Source organism: Myotis nattereri, assembly GCF_964212035.1.
Source record: "Myotis nattereri genome assembly, chromosome: 1".
NCBI classification, from domain to species: domain Eukaryota; kingdom Metazoa; phylum Chordata; class Mammalia; order Chiroptera; family Vespertilionidae; genus Myotis; species Myotis nattereri.
Genome location: NC_138075.1, coordinates 180697231 through 180717337, shown reverse-complemented (window position 1 = coordinate 180717337; position 20107 = coordinate 180697231). Strand labels below are relative to the sequence as shown.

Genomic DNA, 20107 nt, shown 5'->3' with positions numbered 1-20107 from the left:
AGTGGATGAGCAACTGGCCAAAAAGGATGCCCAGGTCAGTAACAGAGCAAAGAAAACATCTCCTTTAACTACTACCCCCTCACCCCTTGTCCACCTTTTCATTTCTGTGGCACAACTGGGGCTGCGGTCTCCTGTCCTGTCGGAGAAAGCTGGGGACCAGCCTTCCCCAGTAGGGTTATTATTCCCCTAGCCCCTGCCACCCCACCTCTCAGATTTCTACTCTGCTAAATGTGAGAAATTTGAATAATTATCTCGTTGACTCTAAAACAAAAGACACCTCCTCTCCTCTTAACCCTTCAAAAAGAGACAAGAGGACTGTGTCCATAAGAACATTTAAGTCTCCCCGCCTCGTCCCACAGATTCTCTATAATGCTGGTGAGAAGAAGTGGGGCACCGACGAAGATAAGTTCACAGAGATCCTGTGTCTAAGGAGCTTTCCCCAGCTAAAACGAAGTAAGGACTCTCATTATCATCTTTTTGGCTCTGTGTGGCTTTGCAAATGTTTTTTGCATTTAATGTACAAAATTCTGGAAACCGAAGTTAAAAATTGCAAAGGTGGTTCCATTTTTATGTATCAACAGTTCAGGAATCAACAAGTCAAGGCAGGACTGACATGATTCTTGTTCCCGTAGAGCAGCGGTTCTCAACCTGTGGGTCACCAACCTGTGGGTCGCGACCCCTTTGGGAGTCGAACGACCCTTTCACAGGGGTTGCCTAAGACCATCAGAAAACACATATATAATTACATATTGTTTTTGTGATTAATCACTATACTGTAATTATGTTCAATTTGTAACAATGAAAATACATCCTGCATATCAGATATTTACATTACGATTCATAACAGTAGCAAAATTACAGTTATGAAGTAGCAACGAAAATAATTTTATGGTTGGGGGTCACCACAGCATGAGGAACTGTATTAAAGGGTCGCGGCATTAGGAAGGTTGGGAACCACTGCCCTAGAGGCTGAGTAGATACCTAGTGAGTGACAGGTAACAGATGGGAAGGGTTGGTGGGAGGAGAAAAGGGGCCGCCCTCTGGGGTGAGAGCAGAGAGGAGTGTTCCTGTGGATGGAGGACCCTGGCTGCATTGCGTGCACCCCAACACTTCCCTCGTTAGGCACTTTCCAGAAAAACCAGGTGCTGTTAATGCGTTAGCATGGATGACCATTCACCTCTCTCTGAAATGAAGGTAAATTGGGGAGCCCTCTTTGTCAGACCAACTATTATGTGGAACTGCCACGCATCCACCCTCTCACTCATGCATCTCCCTGAGCCATTCTGGAAGCAACAGCACCTGGAAGCCCAGAAGCCCATGTCCTGTGAGCACCTGACTGTGGCTCCAGGTGCAGGTCAAGATAACAGTGACAGTCACAGTGCATGACCAGGCATCTGCTGAGTCATGGGAAAATGAGAAAATACGAAGATAGTACCAGGATTTTTTAATTCTGAAGTTTCCCTTCCTTAAGTTTGGCATTAGAATTTCATTTATAAAATAATGGTAATTGTATATCATAGTTGCTTTATTAACATCTTTATTTTATTTATTTAATCCTCACTCGAGGATATTTTTCCATTGATTTTTAGAGAGAGTAGAAGAGGGAAAGACAGAGAAATATCGATGTGAGAGAAACACATCAATTGGTTGCCTCTTGCATGTGACCTGACCAGGACCTGGGCCAGGGAGGAGCCAACATCTTCATTTTAAAAACAAAAAAGAAGCAATCCTAGATGTCTCTCCAAAATTTCTTTCTTTCTTTTTTTCCCCAAAATTTATTTGAAAAAAATTACTTGACTTGCAAAATAGGCCCGTATACTTGCATGTACAGGTTTTGCTTTGGGCCAAAAACTGATCAAGAAATTGGAATGCCTTCAGGTACATGAGAAGTGGGCCATGCCCCTGAGGGAATGATCTGCTCAGCAATAAGAAATCTTCATATGGAAGACTGTGTTGGCAGATAACACATATTTGATTAATGACCCAGGTGCTGCTATAATTTAAACACAGCCTGCCTTCCTAGACATATTATTTAACCTTTTAGGCTATTTTAAATGCTAACAACCTGGGGAAAGGGAGAGGAGAGAGAGAAAGGAAGATCATTGAAGAAAATGGCCTATGAAGTTCAGGTTTTATTGTAGTTTTTTTTTTTTTAAAGACACGAAAAACAAAAACTTCCAAGTTCCAATTTTGATGAGTTAAAGAAGGGGTTTTGAGCTCACCACTTAACAACTTGATTTGCTGCGTATCAGTTAAAAAACTGGAGTATATTCATGTGTGGTCGACTGTGATGCTTTCACTGTTTTTGTGGTACTGCTTTTTAGCGTTTGATGAATACAGAAATATTAGCCAGAAGGACATTGAGGACAGCATAAAAGGAGAACTATCTGGACATTTTGAAGACCTACTGCTGGCCATCGGTAAGCTCTTGAGTGCTTCCAAACTGAGTTACTTTGCACTTGATGTGAACAATGTCGGGGTGAGCTCCTTGTAAGAATCCTGACTGACCCATCTCTAGGCTCCCATAGCATCCATTTAACAATATGCTCAACAGATATGGGTAAATGGATGTATGAAAAAAGTAATTTTTTTAATCTTACTTTGCTTTTAACTTTGTATTTGGCTTGTCACCACATTTGGATTGTACACTCCTTGAGAGATAAAAATATGACATTTCTATTGGCATTTCTATTGAGCTTTGTTGAAAGCTGAGATGTGAGCCAATTTGGTGATTTCCCATTTTGGGTCATTGGACGATGTCAGCGGCTAGTTGAGCTCAGGTGGAACTATGGGTCTCCTCCCCTCGGCTGTGCTAGCAGGGAGTGCGTCAGAAAGACCCGTGGATAAACAAGCAGACGGAGACGCTGTCATATAAGGCGATCTGCCTCTCATAAGGCGAGGAAGGTGCGGCCAGAGAATGAGAGACGATTCAAAGACAGGATTCGGGGACCCATCTGGTCAGAGTCAGGCAAGGGAATCTGTCACATGCTTGCACACACCCGGGATTGTTGGGAATCCTAAACCGCTAACTTAGTGTGGTGAATGGGCTTGCTGCGGCTTCTTCTCCATTAATTCCAGGGCAGGAGTGCCCGTATGAAAAAGCATTTCTGTCATCCACGTGATAATGAATAGCTCCTCTGGTGAGATCAGGAGAGCTGATGTCTGAAGGTGCCCTCCCCTGGCGTGAGCCTCTGATTCATCTTCAGATGTTAATTATTGTGTCTGGAGGTGAGCTCCCACTGAGGGTTCCTCACGTTGTATTTTTCAATAAATACTCATCTGGCACTTACCACGTGCTCAGCGCTGCGCTAAACTCTTTACAAATATCAACATATTTAAGCCTTCTAACAATCCCCTGGGTTAGGGGTGGTCGAGATGGTAAACCTGAGGCACATGAAGTTCAGTTCCTTCCCAGGCCACTCAGGGAATGCAGGTCGAGCTGAGGTCACCCATCGGTCAGGCTCCACAATCTGTGGGGAGAACCAGCCACTCAGTGTATAAACAGAGGCTGAAACACACACACATCACGCGGTCTGTACTGAACTATTTTAAAGTAAATTACAGAAAAGACACCAGGTAGCAACTACTCACAAAGTTTCAGACCATTCTCAGGCTTCTTCCACATATGTCATTTCACTCGACTTCTAATCCTCTCTTCAGTGCCAGAACAGGGCTCTTTATCCAAATGCTGGTAAAAAAAAGAAGAAGGAAGGGAGGAAGGAAGGAAAGAAGGAAGGAAGGAAGGAAGGAAGGAAGGGAGGGAGGGAGGGAGGGAGGGAGGGAGGGAGGGAGGGATAGGGAGGGAGGAAGGAAGGAAGGGAGAAAGGGAGGGAGGGAAAAGGAGGGAGGAAGGGAGGGAGGGAGAAAGAGAAAATACTGTTGACTCTGAATTGCTAAAAGATAGGCCAACATAGAAAAAGCTTCTTTTTCAATTAACAAAATGGAATTGAGCTGTCTCCATAATCAGTTTGGAGGCAATGATGTAGCCAGTTTATTTTTTTCCATTTCACATTGCTGCTCTTTACATCAATTTTGCTACCTGCTCTCATATTTGAAAAACTTTATTGAAATGTGTGAATTCTTACTCATTGAGCTAAGAAGCATTCTTGGAAATACATATTGAATGATACACTAAATTTAGGCTATAATGTATATTGTTTTATCAAGTAAAAGAAAGATCTTATAATTCGACTAATTCAAAGTTCAAGATATGTCACATTCATTTTCTATTTGTTTACCATTGGAATACATTGCAGTTTTTCTCATCTTTACTGAGCTATAACCCACCATAAAATTCACCCATTCAAAGTATGCATTTTAGTGCTTTTTAATATATTTACAGAGTTGTGCAACCATTGCCACAATCTAAATTTAGGATATTTTCATCAGCTCCCACAGAAACCCTGTACCCACTAGCAATCACCCCTCAGCCCTAGTAACCCATACTTTCGATGTTGATAGATCTGCCTATTCTAAATATTTCATGTATAAGGAGTCTAATACAGCGTGTCAACACTTAGTGTTTAACATGAAAACCCACCTGAGCTGTATCACCTTAGAAAGGCATAATAGAACATTTCTAGTTGTCAAATCTGGACTTAGATAAGGGAGGCTCTACTCAAAAAGACTTTCCCAATAGGGAGAAGGCTTTCATCTCAGATATGTGCAGGAGTCTCAGAACCAACAGAAAGGGCTTCCTTCTCTTTGGCATGGGAGTTGGAGAAGCCAGGGAGCATGATGGTTGGGGTTTGACAGGAGATGTGTTTGGCTCTGTCACCTCACTCTCGGGACAAGCTGGTAGGAGGGCATGTTTCATGTTTTAGTGCTTGCTCGGGTGGGGGGCAGCCAGAGTTCAGGGGCCTGGGGGAGGAGAAAGGACTGACTGAAGTTTGGTCAAGACATCACAGAAGGTGAGAAATGGGCAGCTGTGGCCTCTTGGTCACTCTCATTCATTTCAGTGGACTCCCTGCATGTCAGAGATTTCCCTGAGTTTTCCTACTTTCGATGTTGGGTGCTAAAGCAAACTTTCTATCACTATGTCTAACACCACTTCCCAACATTTTAGGGCATAAAGAACAAACCTGATAGTTAAAAGCATAAAGCAGAAGACAGGCTAAAGGGTTATGAGGGCAGGGGGAAGTATTCTATAAGGGTTTAGCTTAGGGAGAGGGAGATGATTGAAAAGTTTATTAGGTTAAAGTGGGCATAACAACTTTTAATAGAAGTATTAAGGCTTGCTTAATATGAATTTCAGAAAAAAATAGGTACAACTGATCCAAATGATTGGTTTATTCTCAGACAACTTCACATCTAACACTGTTTTCATATTTGTCCCAGATTCCACATTTGAGTATCTAATACATCCTCTCTCCCTCCGCCCCCTGCCGCCCCACTATTTCCCTTAAGTCAATTACACAAACTGAAGGCCTTTCCGGTTCCTTAAGAGAGCCAGGAAGGCACTATGGGAAAGCTACTTATCCTGGTTCTGACCTCTAAAATTCATTATGAAATTTATTCACTTTCATCGGATTCCTATCTGCAGATCGCATAGGCTATAAAAGTACGTGTGTTGCAATAAATAGATTTTCTCTCTACAGACTTTTCTATTCCTGATGATTTTCACTTTATTTAAACTATACTTAATTTGCTCATGTTTTTGCCAATTGCTTTTTTTGCTTGTTTGTTTGTTTTACATCTGCTTCACCTGTTATTTCAAAATAAAGAATTAAAAGATTGCAGTATTTTTTAGTAACTAAATTTAGATACAGCCACTTAAGAGAAAATCTTTCCATTTGAAAAACTGGTTTAAAAATGAACTCCAGTGCCTCTTCTTACCTAACGAGTTGTTTGGGCAACATCTCTGCAGTCTCTAGGCCCAAGTTATTCATCAGTAGTCAAAGCTGTTAGAAATGGAGCAGTGGCCCACCCTGGGAGCTATCAGTGGAAGCGAAGTTGTTGGTGTGTCTGAGATCTGGAGATGAGTCATGTGCTGTGGGAGTTTCTTTGGCAGCTAATTTTACTTTCCCCATGGCTAAAGATCACTTCTGCTAACGTTCTGTGCAAATATGATGCTACAAGGCTTTGAAATCTAGGTTAGGTATTCATTCTTTCATTCTAAAAAAAGGCCAGTAGTGGGGAGGGAGTAAAATGGGTATGAATCATTTCTAAAAACATTTTACTGTATATTAACTCAATTTCAATTAAATGACAATGAACAATGAACATACTTTATTTTTTCTACAGTTCATTGTGCAAGAAACATACCTGCCTTTTTAGCTGAAAGACTGCATCGCGCTTTGAAGGTTGGTCTGGAAATTTCATACATGTTCTTAGCTTCCCTCATGGAAAATGTAAAAACATTGCCATTATTGATGCACCTCCATTCACTTTGATGAGCTCTCTGTTGTAGCTAATCCGTGCCATGGATTGATCATGAGTGTCCTAATCAATATAGCAGTTGGTACAGTAAAGTGTTGACTAAATTACTTCCCCCGGTTCACAGGCAATAGAACCTGTTTCGAACGGCACACCTCAAACCTGACCCCTTAGGTCCAGTGGCCTCTCAAGCCGCCTTACTTAAAATAGACCAAACTGCCTTGTCTGTTGCCCCTGCTGGTTGGTGAGCTCCGTGAGCAGAGGAGTTTGCTTTTCTCTTTTATATATTCAGACCCTGGCACTGGGCCTGGCACTGGGAAGATGCGTGCGTGCTCCATTTTCCTTAGTGGACATTTGCTAGGGGAGTCCACGTGCACCTTCTATGTCCAAAGTAAACACATCATGTCCCTCACTTCACCTCCCCGCCACCCCAGGGCCGCTCCCCTTCCTGCGTTCAGCCATCTCAGTGGAAATCCCCAGCAGGACCTGCCCTGGCCCCGCTCCTGAAGTCATACCACTCCTCCCATCCTTGTTCTGTGCCTCAGCCTCTTCGGCCCTCCTGTCCCGGACTATGCCAGGCCTCTTCCCACGTCAGAGTCTGAGCATTTGTTGTCCTCTCTGCCTGAAAGGTACCTCCTCCAGGTCTACCTGTGATTGGCTCCTTCTCACCTGTCAGGTCTCTGCTCAAACATCACCTCCTGAGAAAGGTCTTCCCTGACTACTCGGGTCAGTTGTCTTCCTTTTAGTCACACTCTGTCTCATAGTTCTCATTACTATTTAATTAAACACTTTGTTAATTTTCTCTACCGACCATTTCCATTCATTGGAATGTTAACTGCATGAGGAGAGAGGTACGGTCTGTGTTGTTCACTGTCATGTGCACAGTGCACGAAACAATGCCTGGCACACAGGACACGTTCAATATGCATTTGTTGAATAAATGAATTGTGTCAATGTAACTGCTTGGGAATCTTAAGAGTCTCCCTCTCCTTCATTCTGTTCAAATGATACATCCAGTTTTGTCATCTGCCTTTACAAGCATCTCTTAAATCGACCCATTTTCTCCATCGCACCGCCATTTTTCCAGGCCAGGCTATCAACTTCTCTTTTTTATGTTAGTGCCAAAGCTTCCAGTCTCATTCTGTTATCTTCATCCTCCCTCTGCCCCGCACTCCATTCCTCATACCGCTGCCAGAGAGATCTTCGGAAAGCGCAACTCTGCTCCCATCTCAGAACTCTCCTGTTGAAAAGACCGCAATAGTTCTTCACTCTTGGGATAAAGTCGGAACTTCATTTTGTGGCTTATAAGGTCCTGCCTTTCCAGACACATCTCTTGCTATTCCTCGTCATTATTCGTGTGTCCTTGAGTGTGACGTTCTTTCTTGCCCTAAACCTTCACACCTGCTGTTTTCTCCATTGGAACGCTTTTTTGTTTTGTTTTGTTTTGTTTTGTTTTGTTTTGTTTTGTTTTCCCTCTTTCTGTGAACCCCACCCCTTCTCCTGTCCTTATTTAGGCCTCAGCTTAAATACCACTTTCTCAGACAGACCTTTTCTAATCCTTAATCTATTTTAGGCTCCCCTCATATGTGTGCCTATAGTACCCAATATTTCTTATATGTCACATTATATTATATGGCCTGTTTTCCTACCTGTATCCTTTGCAAAATTGGAAGTGTCCCATCTCTGTTTGCAGCATGAGGCATGGTACTGGCACAAAGTAAGCTCTCGATAAATATTTCTTAAACAAATGAATAATGAGGTTTTATGTTCAACGAAGGGAGGAGAGTCACCACGGTGGACTATTTTGTGCACCGTTATCTGTTTCTTATAAATATAGATTTATACGTTGTTCTGTGGCTGATCTGTGCTGTGGATGTCTACATCTCTTAACAGGGTGCTGGAACCGATGAGTTCACTCTCAACCGAATAATGGTTTCCAGGTCAGAAATTGACCTTTTGGACATTCGAGCAGAGTTTAAGAAGCGTTGTGGCTATTCCCTCTATTCAGCAATTAAAGTAAGTCTCTTCTTAAAAACAGCAAAACGCATTTTGCCTTTGTCTCCCTATTCTCGTTCCCTTACAATCCTTAGAACATGGAGATATGTGACTCAGATTTCTCTCTCTTTGTCAGTGTGTAAATGTGTAGTGGGAGCAAAACAGCCTTTAAACATAGAGACTGTTTTCAGCTCTAGAATCTCAGCCACATGATAGACACCCACTTTTTTTTTTTTTTTTCAGTTTAGTGGCCACTAATTTTTTTTCTTTTTTTGAATTGCATATGCAAATTGTTTACCTATTTTTATATTGCACTGTTTTTTATTTATTTTAGTGTTTCTTTATGAAAATGACAGGAAAGAAAACTACATATTTTAAATTTCCTCTTTGTTTCACACAAAAGATAGCATGGTTCTGCACCTTGGAGTTCTTTTCATTGCAGGATATCAGAAGCTTTCTCAAGTATATCAAACTTTTTAAATAGCTGTGCGTCCTTCTATTATTTGTCTGTTTATATCCGCCACATCAACAGATGTTTCCACTTTCTTGCTATTGCAAACAATGCTGCCATATGCATACCGTTTCCTAAGGTACAAGTGTATCTGTGGGATAAATTCGAGCAGTTTTTTCCTGAGATAAATTCTCAAAAGTGTGTAGGATTGCTGAGACAGATGTGAATATATTTGTAATTTTGGTAAATATTACCAGATGACTTCCATCTGTACTTCCATGAAGAATACATGAGTCCTTGTTTCTCCACAGCTTTGGCACAGAGGGTGTTTTCTAGCTTTGTGTTTGTATAATCTGATAGGTGAGAAATTGCATCTCAGTGTAGTATTAGTATATCTTTTTCTTAATATGAAGAAAGCCGAACATGTTTTCATGTTTTAAATGCCATTTGCATTTTCCTCCTGGTAATTTTTTATGTTACTTGCCCATTATTCTATTGAAATTTGGGTTTTAATTTTTTGAGGGGGTGTCAATTTCTAAGACCTCTTTTCATGTATTTTAGATTCACCTTTTGTCTATGAATTATAACTATTTCCCCCAGTTTGTTGTTTTTCTATTGACATGGCTGAAGGTGTTTTTTTCATACTGTTTGGCACCAAGTAGAATTCATCAATGTTTTCTTTTATAGTTTCTTGATTTAAAAAAAAGAATTAATTCCTTACAGTCTGGATGAGAATCCTTAAATATGTTACATAACTTCCTTTCAGTTTTAAAGAATGAAACCAGTTTTCACTGTCCTCAGATCTTAGTTGATATTATATATGTAGATAAACCCCAAATAAATGACAAATTATAAAGAAGACCTGAAAAAATTGTGTAAGAGGCTTCCATACATGGAACTAATGATAAAGCCACAGTCCCAATAAGAATATGACAACTTGGAAACGATGAATGAAGGGGCTAGCCCCCATTGAAGATTGTTCTTTACGTTGGCCTCCAAGATGGCACACAGGCCATGAATGGTAGAGAAGGGTGGTCCACGATGGGTTCCTGAACAAAATGGAAGCCCAGGTTGAAGGGCAAGCCATCACATTGCCCCAGCCTCCAGAGTCACTGGCTAGGTGCAAAGATGGAGTCCAGGGCTGGCTTCACAGACGTCCTGCAGGTCTCTCTATGCCTCAGCCTCATCCACCTAACAGCTGTCTGGAGAAATCAGCTTTGGCGATCATTAGCCCAGACATGAAGACAAATGGATCTCAATCAGTGTAGAGTCACTGAGACCCGAGCTCAGAGGTGGCACCCAGAGGACAAACCTAGCCTGAGAGAAGGACATGTTTGCTCTGAGCACCAGTGGTCCAGAGTCAGGTGTGGAGTCTGAGCTGTCCAGACATCTGGGGCCTACCTATAGGATCGTTTTATGAACCCTGTGGATTCTGATCCTGGGACCAACCTCCCTCAAGCCTATCTACAAGGCTGGAGTCCCATGCAATGCAGGAGACGACATCCAGTTGCCCACCAAGGACTCCTCCATTCTGTCCGCATTCCTATGTCACCAGGAATAGCTGAAGCCCATGGCCCAGTCTTTGAAGTGGCCCTCCCCAGCAAAGCTTCCCTTGACCACCTGTTGGTGTGGGCCTTTGGGCAGCCATCCTGAGAGCTTTCTGGCCTCAGACTCCACAAATGGTGTTACAGTGGATGCATGAGTGAACATCATTCAGTCAACTGGAGTCATAAATCACAATCCCCCCCACCCCAACCCTATTTTTTTGTTCCAGCCAGAGCTTTTGCTTTTTACTAAACCTTTGCAGAAAGAGATGCATGCTTAAGTTGAAATCAGGAATTTACTCAAAAAGGCAACTCTCAGACTGTGCCTGGGGCTTAGCACAGATTTCATCAACTGCTCGCACTCAATGCAATTTGAATCGATCCTGACACATTACAGCCATTTCAATCAACAGAGGAAAATTCAATAACATTAACCATATTGTTCTTACTAAGGCAGAAAAGTAGACGCATGACTTTTATAAAGATTGTCAGTAACATGATTGAAACATAAAGAGGGCTCTCGGTTCACCCTCAGCAAACCAAAAAATTAAATTAAGCAGTAGCTCTCCCTCCCTCAGTGGTCTGGGTAATTGAGGCTGATTGTATTAGGAAACATTTAAACTATGGGTATCTTGATAGAAAATAAAAATTCATTGCTGAAGAGTTCAGTTTGTAATTTAAAATTATATAAGGTGTCTTCATTTCTACCACCTGAAAGTACATTATTAGGCGATATCATTACATTTTCACTACTGATGAATAAGATCCTTTCAGTTGATTTCATTTCTGTCATTCAGGAGCTAGAGTTTCATTTTGTATATTGTCGGGGAGGAAGAAAGTTTCACCTGGTCTAATGATTAAATCTACATGAGACAGATTAATAAGAGAAAATAACCAAATTTAACTGCATACATGTGCATGGGAACCCCACATATATGAGAGAGTCAGAAACCTCACATACAGGAGAGGCTGAGGGATAGAAAGGTAAAATGAGCTATATCTGACTACCTCCTGGTCATATATGAAGTGAGATGCCATGGGGTTTCAGAGGGTCACTGCAGGGCTATAAGAACAGAATTCAGTAATTTGTAGTTTGCTCTGCCTTATAGATAGGTCAGAAAGGTTATCTCTGATAATCTCTTATTATAGGCAAAACCCCCAATTCAAATTCTTCTCGGTAGTTAAGGGGAGAGGGCAGAAGTTTCTCTTGAGCCCACAGGGTCTCTGTTGCCTTTAATTTAAAATAATCTGCATCCCACAGAGGCACATTTTGGGATGACTCATTCTGGACCCCACAATATCAGCCTGGCCTTTAGTTCTGTCTTCCTCTCCCTTCTGCCTGTTATTTAGACATGTCTCTGCTTATTAACACCTTTCTCAGGTGATGATTGGTGGGGAGAAGGAGAGAAAGACATAGGTGAAAAATGTGTATCTCTTATTCATTAATAATAAGATATTAAGAGCATATTTGGATGGAATTGCATTTTTTTGATCAACAGATTAAGTACCTAAGTCCAGGCTCTTTAAGGGAAAACATAGTAGTCCCTTTCAATTTATAATCTGTGTGAAGTGAGGTGGGCATAAATAAAATAATTACAAGATAGTAATATGAAACAACATACACTTAAATATTGGATTATACAGAGCAGGGTAATATAGGAATTGGGAGTAAAAGAAGTTTGAGATTAGATAGGGAAATGGGTTTGACCTATCTTTCAGGCTAATAAGCATGTGTTGAGTGCCTCCTATGAGTCAGGTGGCATGCTGGTCAGTGGGGTCTCACAAGTAAATGCTCTAGAACAGGCGTGGGCAAACTTTTTGACTCGAGGGCCACAATGGGTTCTTAAACTGGACCGGAGGGCCGTAATAAAAGCATGGATGGAGTGTTTGTGTGAACTAATATAAATTCAAAGTAAACATCATTACATAAAAGGGTACGGTCTTTTTCTTTTTTTAGTTTTATTCATTTCAAACGGGCCGGATCCGGCCCGCGGGCCGTAGTTTGCCCACGGCTGCTCTAGAAACATGTATGGTGAGAAGTAGGAGGGGGAAAAGGAATAAAGTCACTTGAATTATTAGAAGGTCTACTATGGGGAGGATTGAAAAATAAAATCCAAATAGCAAGATGAATTCAGTTGAAAGAGAGCTCTGAGATCATGGAATTTGTATTTCATTTATTCAATTAAAAATATTTACTGAATGAGAATTATGTGCCAAGCGCAGGGTTACAATGATAGGCAAAGGGAAAAAGTTTTCTGTCCTTATGGAATTACAAATAAATGTAAAATTTGTTTATACAACTATGTTAAATGGAAAGGAAAGGAATATTGTGCTATAAGACCATATAATAGGAGGATTTGACCTATAGGAAGGTTTGATTCATATCTGAAAGGCAGAGGTTGTGTGTGTTGGGAGAAAGTAGAGCATTCTATCAAAAGGAGTCACAAGTGAAAAGCCCTAGTGTTGGAGGAAAAACAGTGAAAAATGAGGCTGAGGGACCAGGTCACAGAGGGCCTTTTTGACAGTGTTTAAAGATTTTGTCTTTAGCTTAAGAGTAGTGGGAAGCCAATGAAGAATGTTCGTTTTAAGCACATAGTGTCATCATTAGAAGTACACTTTGAAATGGTCCCTGAGAATGTGGAGGATGAATTGGACAGACGATAGAAGAGATGTGGAGTGATAAGTTATTAGACTGGTCATATTAGAGTAGCTATGACCGGGTGGTGCAAAGTAGTAAGCAAACCTACTGGCAATGCCAAGAGAGGAAAGAGCAAAGACTTCAGTGATATTTAGGAGTTAAAATTAAGACACTTGGTGTGAGGAGCAAGGAAGAGAGATGTCAAGGATGATGCCCAGGTTCCTAACTTGGGAAGCAGATAATTGTGCCATTCCCTGCAAAGGTCAGGTTTTAGGTGTCGGCTTTTTTTGTTTGTTTGTTTTTTCTGGGAGTGGAGGAGAAAGTGCAGGGGTTTGTTTTTGCACATGTTGAGTTTGAGATGTCTTCGAGCTGTAAATGGAGTTGTCAAGTCAGTAAGCTGGTGGTATAAGATATATTTTCAGGGTGAATTATGTTATTGAACCCTTGGACATGGATGAAAATCCTCTAGGAAAATACAGATTGAGAAGAGAAGAAATCTGAGAACGGAGATTTAAGCATGACTAACAATTAGTGGCTGGATCGCAGAGGATAAGCCTTCAAAGACAAAGGTGGAGCTGCCAGAAAGGAAGGAGGAAAAGCAGGGCCTCCTTACAGGGCTGCCTGCTGTGCATATGGTGTGACTGGACTAGATTTACAAAGCAAAAGAATTAACAACTTGGAGAAACAGGTTGATGAATTTAGAGCCAAAGAAACTAGTGACAAGAGATGAGAGCCCAGAGTAGGTTGGTTGTGGTCAGGATGGAAAAAAAGAGTAACTTAGAAAACACCACAGGAATTCATTGGGAAGCCGGATTAAATGTAAAGGGTAAAAGATGGAATCAAAGTTGGGAGAAGAGAGGACCTCTGTTAAAAACAGGCCAATAAAAACATTTAGTTAGTTTCTTTTATATATAAAGGAAGGGAGAGGGAGAGAGAGACAGAGAGACAAAAACATTAATGATGAAAGAGAATCATTGATTGGCTGCCTCCTGCACACCCCCTACTGGGGATCAAGCCTGCAACCTGGTCATGTACCCTTGACTGGAATTGAACCTGGGACCCTTCAATCTGCAGGCCAAATCCACTGAGCCAAACCAGCTAGGGCAGTTAGTTTCTTAAGAACAATTAATATGGCCTAATTAGGAAAGCATGAATTATGTTCAAAGGTTTTGAAACTACACTACCTTTTCTGTGATAAAATTTCTAAAACACCATATAAATTGAATAGAAGACATAAGGGAATAGAGATAGGAGAAGAGGATGACTATTTGTTTAGTGTCTACAGTGGATCAGAAGTTTGTTTGTTTTTTTAATCCCAAATCTCAGTACTTCATTGTATACTTACACAGACAGGACTAGGGCTAGATAGTCTGCATAGTTTCACTTAATATCTCAGCTACACCAAGGCTCCCCTGTTTTATAGCAGCACTCTCTGGAACATGTAGCATCCTTGATTGTTGGGCAAAGGGAAGAAATATAAAAAATATAAGCAAGCAGATGGAATTCAGTTGAGCATTAGATATTTTTCAATGCTTCTCAAATATATCAGAGATGTTTAGTTGATAGTACAGGGATCATATTACTCTTTCAAATCTGTACTTTCAGTTTCTTTTCTGCTTTTTCCCCCCATTTATTGTTGGAAGTATTACAGATGTCCCCTCTGTTTGTTTGTTTGTTTGTTTGTTTGTTTGTTTTTCTCATTGACCCCCTCCACCCGGCACCCATCCCTTCCAGGCCTTCACCACTCTATTATCTGTGTCCATATATGCATGTAAGTTCCCTGGTTAATCACTCCACACCAGAAGATATCTGTCTGCTAAGCTATTTGGATACACTAGTATTTTCTCAACTAACTGATAGAAACCCTAATAATTTTTACAACTTTGTGATTAGAGGGAGATGTTTTAATGCAAAACTAGAGCACTTTTGACTTGTCAGCAGTTTGAGAAATTATTACCTATGGCAGAGCAAGACTTAAGAAAACCAGTAGGGAAGAACTAAAAACTGTATACAAAAAAGAATGTATGTTAATGCCTGTCATGTCTTATGAAAATAATGCTTAACTTCTTTTCTAAATAGCCTTTCTTCATTGCTTCCTTTGCATTAACTACTACTTAACATTCACTCCAATGTGAAACATAAATAATATGAAATGCTCATCATTTGAGTTGCCTTGAATAAAATAAGAATAATATGAGGTTTTTAGACAATTTAGGTTCAAAGCCAAGTTTTACGTCCAATGCTATACAAACATTTCTTTACCTCCTTTGCATAGTAAACATTGCATCTTAGTACCTTAAGCCTCAATCTCACATAGTATGTTTTCTGAATCAAGATCTTTTTGGCTTGTCTAGGGGAAAGGAAATCAGAAATATACTCTTTGGGAATGTAGTTCATTTCACGTTCTTACGTATAGTATGGTGTTAAGGAGCCAGGAGATCTGGGTTCAAATCCTGCATCTGTTGCTTATTATATGATTTGGCACAAGGTTTCTATCCTCTCTTTTTCTCACCTTACTGATTTGTTAAATGGAGATACTCATGAACCTACTGTTTGAGTTCTTCTAAGGGTTAAAGTGTTTGGTAAATAATATATATTACTAAAACTATGATTTTGAAAGTTTTGCTTAACAATTAATATTATGTAATATTATATAATTGATGAAAATATATTTTATTAAACCCAAATTGCAATTTAATTGAATTACATCAGGAAGAATTTAAACATTATTGTGAAAAAGATGCTAGGCTGAAAAATAACTACACTCAGGTACGAATGAATGATGGAATCACAGGTGCATTTTACTAAATGGTACAGGCCATGAGTCTTGCACCCCAGGGAGTCCCCTGGTGCTACGAGATTTGGCTCCTTTAAGGTCTCCTCATTATTTATGCTGTACCTGTCCTTCTCCCCATCCTGTTCTCTGCAGTCGGATACTTCTGGAGACTATGAAGCCACACTCTTAAAGCTCTGTGGAGGAGATGACTGAGTCACGAACATCGTCTGCACAGGTTGCCTGCTCCCACGACGGGCTTTCCCAGCAGCTCTGCTTCCTTGTTTCTCAAGTGTTTAAGAGTACAAGCAAGTATAAACAGCAGCCTGTTTTCCTAACACATTTCCATCGTTCCATAACAACAACGACACAATTATTTTAGAGCGTCTCATCCTAATGTAGCAGTTTATTAACGAAAATTTAAAATGATGTGAAGAATCTCCTAGTACTATCTAAAATTATATTTCTGCTTAGGAAGTGAGAATCTTTGTACAGTTCTAAAATATCAAATGCAAAGCAGGGTAATAAAAATTGTTGCCTTTGTTAAATTGTCTGTTTTTAGCGTCTACTGACATTGTTGGTACCTGGTGCCAACAACTAATTATATTTTATAACATGCTTTTGTTACAGAAGCTTTTGCTGCTTCAGTCTATCTATTACCGTATTAATCACATTCATCTTTAAGAAAAGGAATAAAAATGAAGATGTATGTGATCCTGCCTACTCTTTCTAGTCATGATCAAGCTTCATGAGTGACAATGCATAATAAGTTACTTAGCCATCAGAAAACATCTGTGGAACCATTAATCTAACCACTTCCTGTCTAAATGGCAAGCATGAATTGGGGTTATTTTATGCTAAATACTGCTTTAGCAGAATCAAGTCTTCAAGTTTTCCTCTTCCTCTAAAATAAGTTTGCAAACTATGCATTTTAAAAATCCCTTTGTTATCTTTGAAAGACACCTACCATGAAATATCTTGACCGATAGGAAATATCTGAGGTAAAAAATTCCAGTTGGAGTTATTAGCCTGAACTAGATAGAAATGATAGACGTGTGAGAATATGAACAGTGAAGTGTGGGTTCAGAGCTTTTAGTCAATGCATTCCTCTGGTGAACACTCCTGAGGCCTTCTGGAAGATAGAGAAGTTATCTCTTGTTCTGGAATTCCCAAATTACATACAGGGGAAAAGTGTAGGGATTTAGAATCCTACACACATGGTTTTGACTTCCTGCTCTACTGTGTACCAGCTCTGTGACCCTGGCAACTACTGAGCCCTGCTAAGCTAAAGTTTCCTCATCTGTAAAATGATGATAATTATAGCGCCTGTCTCTTTCATAGAGTTTCTTAAAGATTAAGTAAGATAGTCCTGGCTGGCATGGCTCGGTTAGAGCATTGTTCCAATACACCAAGAGGTGGTGGGTTCGATTCCCAGTCAGGACACATACTCAGGTTGTGGGTTTGATCCCTGGTCTGTGCACTTTCAGGAGGCAACCAATTGATATTTCTCTCTCACACTGATGTTTCTCTGTCTCTCTAAAATCAATTTTAAAAAATAGATTAAGTAAGATAATGCCTGTGAACACGTGGCCCTGTGTCTGGAAATGGTAAGTGTGCAGTTAGCATGTTACCATTTTTATTACCATGCAACGTCAAAATGATCACAACAGCACTGCAGCCATTCTTTCAACACTGTACTCACCGTATGCTGAGTAAGTATTGGTTACACCAAAGGGAATAAGACTCATTTTCTATTGCCAAAGTGCTTTAAAATCTAAGAGACATGTAAGCAGATAAATGCAACACAGTATGTACTGTGCATTCAGGGAAATGACGTTGTAAAAGAGAAAGAAGCAGTATAGAGGTGGGATGAAGAATTCAGCCTTCTGACGGTTACAAATTCCACCAGCTAAAGAAATGAGAAGAGGATCCCCATACAGGTAAGAGCACTTGCAAAGTCACAGAGTTATGAACTTGCATGATGTGTGCACAACTCTATGCAAAAGTTAGTGTGATGGAGGCTTAGAGCATAAGGGGAGGTGACCGGTGATAGGCAGGGGGCAGTTTATGAAAACTCACATACCATGCTAAAGAGTTTATAAGCAGCCCTGGCTGCCATTGCTCAGTGGTTAGTGCATCAGGGACTGAAGGGTTGCAGGTTTGATGCCCAGTGAATGGCATGGACCTGAGTTGCAGATTCAATTCCTGGGCCTAGTCGGGCGTGCAGGAAGCAACCGATCAAACATTTCTCTCTCTCCCTCTCCCTCCTTACCTCCCTCCCTTCCACTCTCTTTAAAAATCACTGGAAAAAAATATCTTCAGGTGAGGATTAACAACAAAAAAGAGTTTATAAGCAGGGGGCAGTGATGGGAGGGGCATTCCAGGAGGATTTCAATCAGGGAAATTACGTGTTCAAATTTTTGACCCAGGGGGAAGAATGAATAGAAGAAAGCTAGAGGCAGGGAGCCTACTTGGCAAGTTCTATAATCAATACCAGAAATGTCAGTCTGAACTAAGATAATGGCAAGGGAGACAAAAGGAAAAAAAATACACACACACACACTTAAGAAATATTTAGGAGATTAGATTGATAGAACAAGGTAATCAAGGTCGTCAGGTGTCAAGTTTGATCCTATCACTTCGGCTTGAGTGATTTGGTGAATGCGCGCCTCACCAAGCAAATCAGTGCCAATACTTGAGTGCTTAGTATGTATCGGCCACTGTGTTAAACAGTGTAGTATATGTTAAATCCCACTCCTCAAGGAACTTTACAGTGTAGGCACTAACTCCCAGGTACAGGAATGGAGGCTGGGAGAAATCAGGTAGCTTGACCATTGGAAGAGCCAGGATTGAAGCCCAGGCAGCCCAACTTCAGTGTCCAGGCTCTTACTCACTATTTGGCCTTAAAATGTATCCCACCCCGTGGCCACTGTTCTTTTCAACCCTAGAACATAAAGCTATTTGAATGCAGGGAATTTTGCCTGTGCATTCGCTGCTCTGTTCCTAGTGCTTAGAATGTGCTTGGCACATAGTAAATCTTTCTTGAATGAATGAAGTTCTTTTTCTTCTATATATTTGCGCTATATAAGTGAATTTGGGGTGGCTATTTAAACATTTGTAAATATACCTGAGTCTCAGCTTCCCATACTTGGGAAAAGAAACTAACATTATTGCACTACGGGCAGCCATGGAGATAAATATTTTGTAAAGCTGGCCAGAGCATTGGGACTTCTAGAGAAGCAACAAGTTCTAATGCATGTATGTTCTCTTTGGCTAAACTCCTGAAATGGCATTACAAGATTTTAATCTTGGCCACATTCTCCAAAGTCATAGAGAAGGAATCTACCCACTATGGATTTTGACATTAACTGTTCTCTTTTCCTCTGGAAAAGTTATTTGCTCCACTAGAGTTCTCCCACATACATTTTTTTTCTCCTCTCCCTCTCTCCTTCCTTCCCTCCCTTCCTTCCTTCCTTCCTTCCTTCTTCCCTCCCTCCCTCCCTCCCTTCCTATTTATTCTCCTATTTATTTCTATAATGTAATAAGTACTTTTGAAACCACCCTCCAACATGAACACTAAGACTTTGACAATAACCTACTACCAACCACGTGATCTTCCCCTTCTATCTCTCCACACGATGTAACCACCCTCCCAAACTCCATATTCATTGCCCATTCGCTTTATTTTTATATAGTTTTTCATTTAATTGTTTTTCTTTATAAAGTGAGCCTTGTATGTAATTTCAGGGACCTCTTTTTCACTTATTAGTTTGCTAAGTGATATTCATATCATTGCACGTCATGTGTTTTATTTATTTTGACTGTTCTATATCATTTCAGAGTGTACACATCACAGGCATAATTTCTAGAAGGCCATGGAATTGCCCTGAAAGAAGTATGGAAGGCATAGTTTTACCTGACTCCATACCCCTTGTGCTTCTTTGAAGCTATGGTACCCCACTACAGCCACAGAAGTAGCCTTCATCTACAGTCAGTACACAAAACTTCCTAGAACCTGTTTCATTCTCTCTAATGGGTTCTGATCACCTGTTTCCAATGTGTGTGGGGAGAAGGGCTCTGACACCAGCTGGATGTCCTGCAATGACTCAGTGGAACACTGTTTACCTGTGGACAGCATCAGATCCCACAAGTCAAGGGTTCAGTCCAGCAAGACTGCCTTCCCACCTCCAGATGCCAATCACAAGTCCAGGTTGTTACCGACCGACTAGCTATAGATCAGAGGTTGTAACAACTCCCTCCTAAGGTTCAATTAATTTACTAGAGCAGCTCACAGAATGCGGGAAAATACTTACTGGTATTTACCAGTTTAT

General features: G+C 40.7%; 1 protein-coding gene across 6 annotated transcripts in view; it reads left to right on the top strand.

Moving 5' to 3' along the window:
- The window catches only part of ANXA3 (annexin A3), a 50397-nt gene extending 33908 nt beyond the window's left edge, over positions 1–16489 (top strand). For 3 of the 6 annotated variants that reach the window (XM_081091545.1, XM_081091546.1, XM_081091547.1), the window contains 6 exons: positions 1–34; positions 360–453; positions 2325–2420; positions 6244–6302; positions 8269–8391; positions 15933–16489. The exon at positions 1–34 is cut by the window's left edge and continues 23 nt beyond it. In XM_081091545.1, coding sequence (XP_080947671.1) covers positions 1–34; positions 360–453; positions 2325–2420; positions 6244–6302; positions 8269–8391; positions 15933–15992 — 466 coding nt within the window. In that variant the 3' untranslated portion in view covers positions 15993–16489. Of the gene's footprint in view, positions 35–359; positions 454–2324; positions 2421–6243; positions 6303–7004; positions 7102–8268; positions 8392–15932 lie in introns of all 6 variants that reach the window. The other 3 variants (XR_013995998.1, XM_081091549.1, XM_081091548.1) reach the window with 3 other exon arrangements.
- The last annotated feature ends 3618 nt before the right edge of the window (positions 16490–20107 follow it).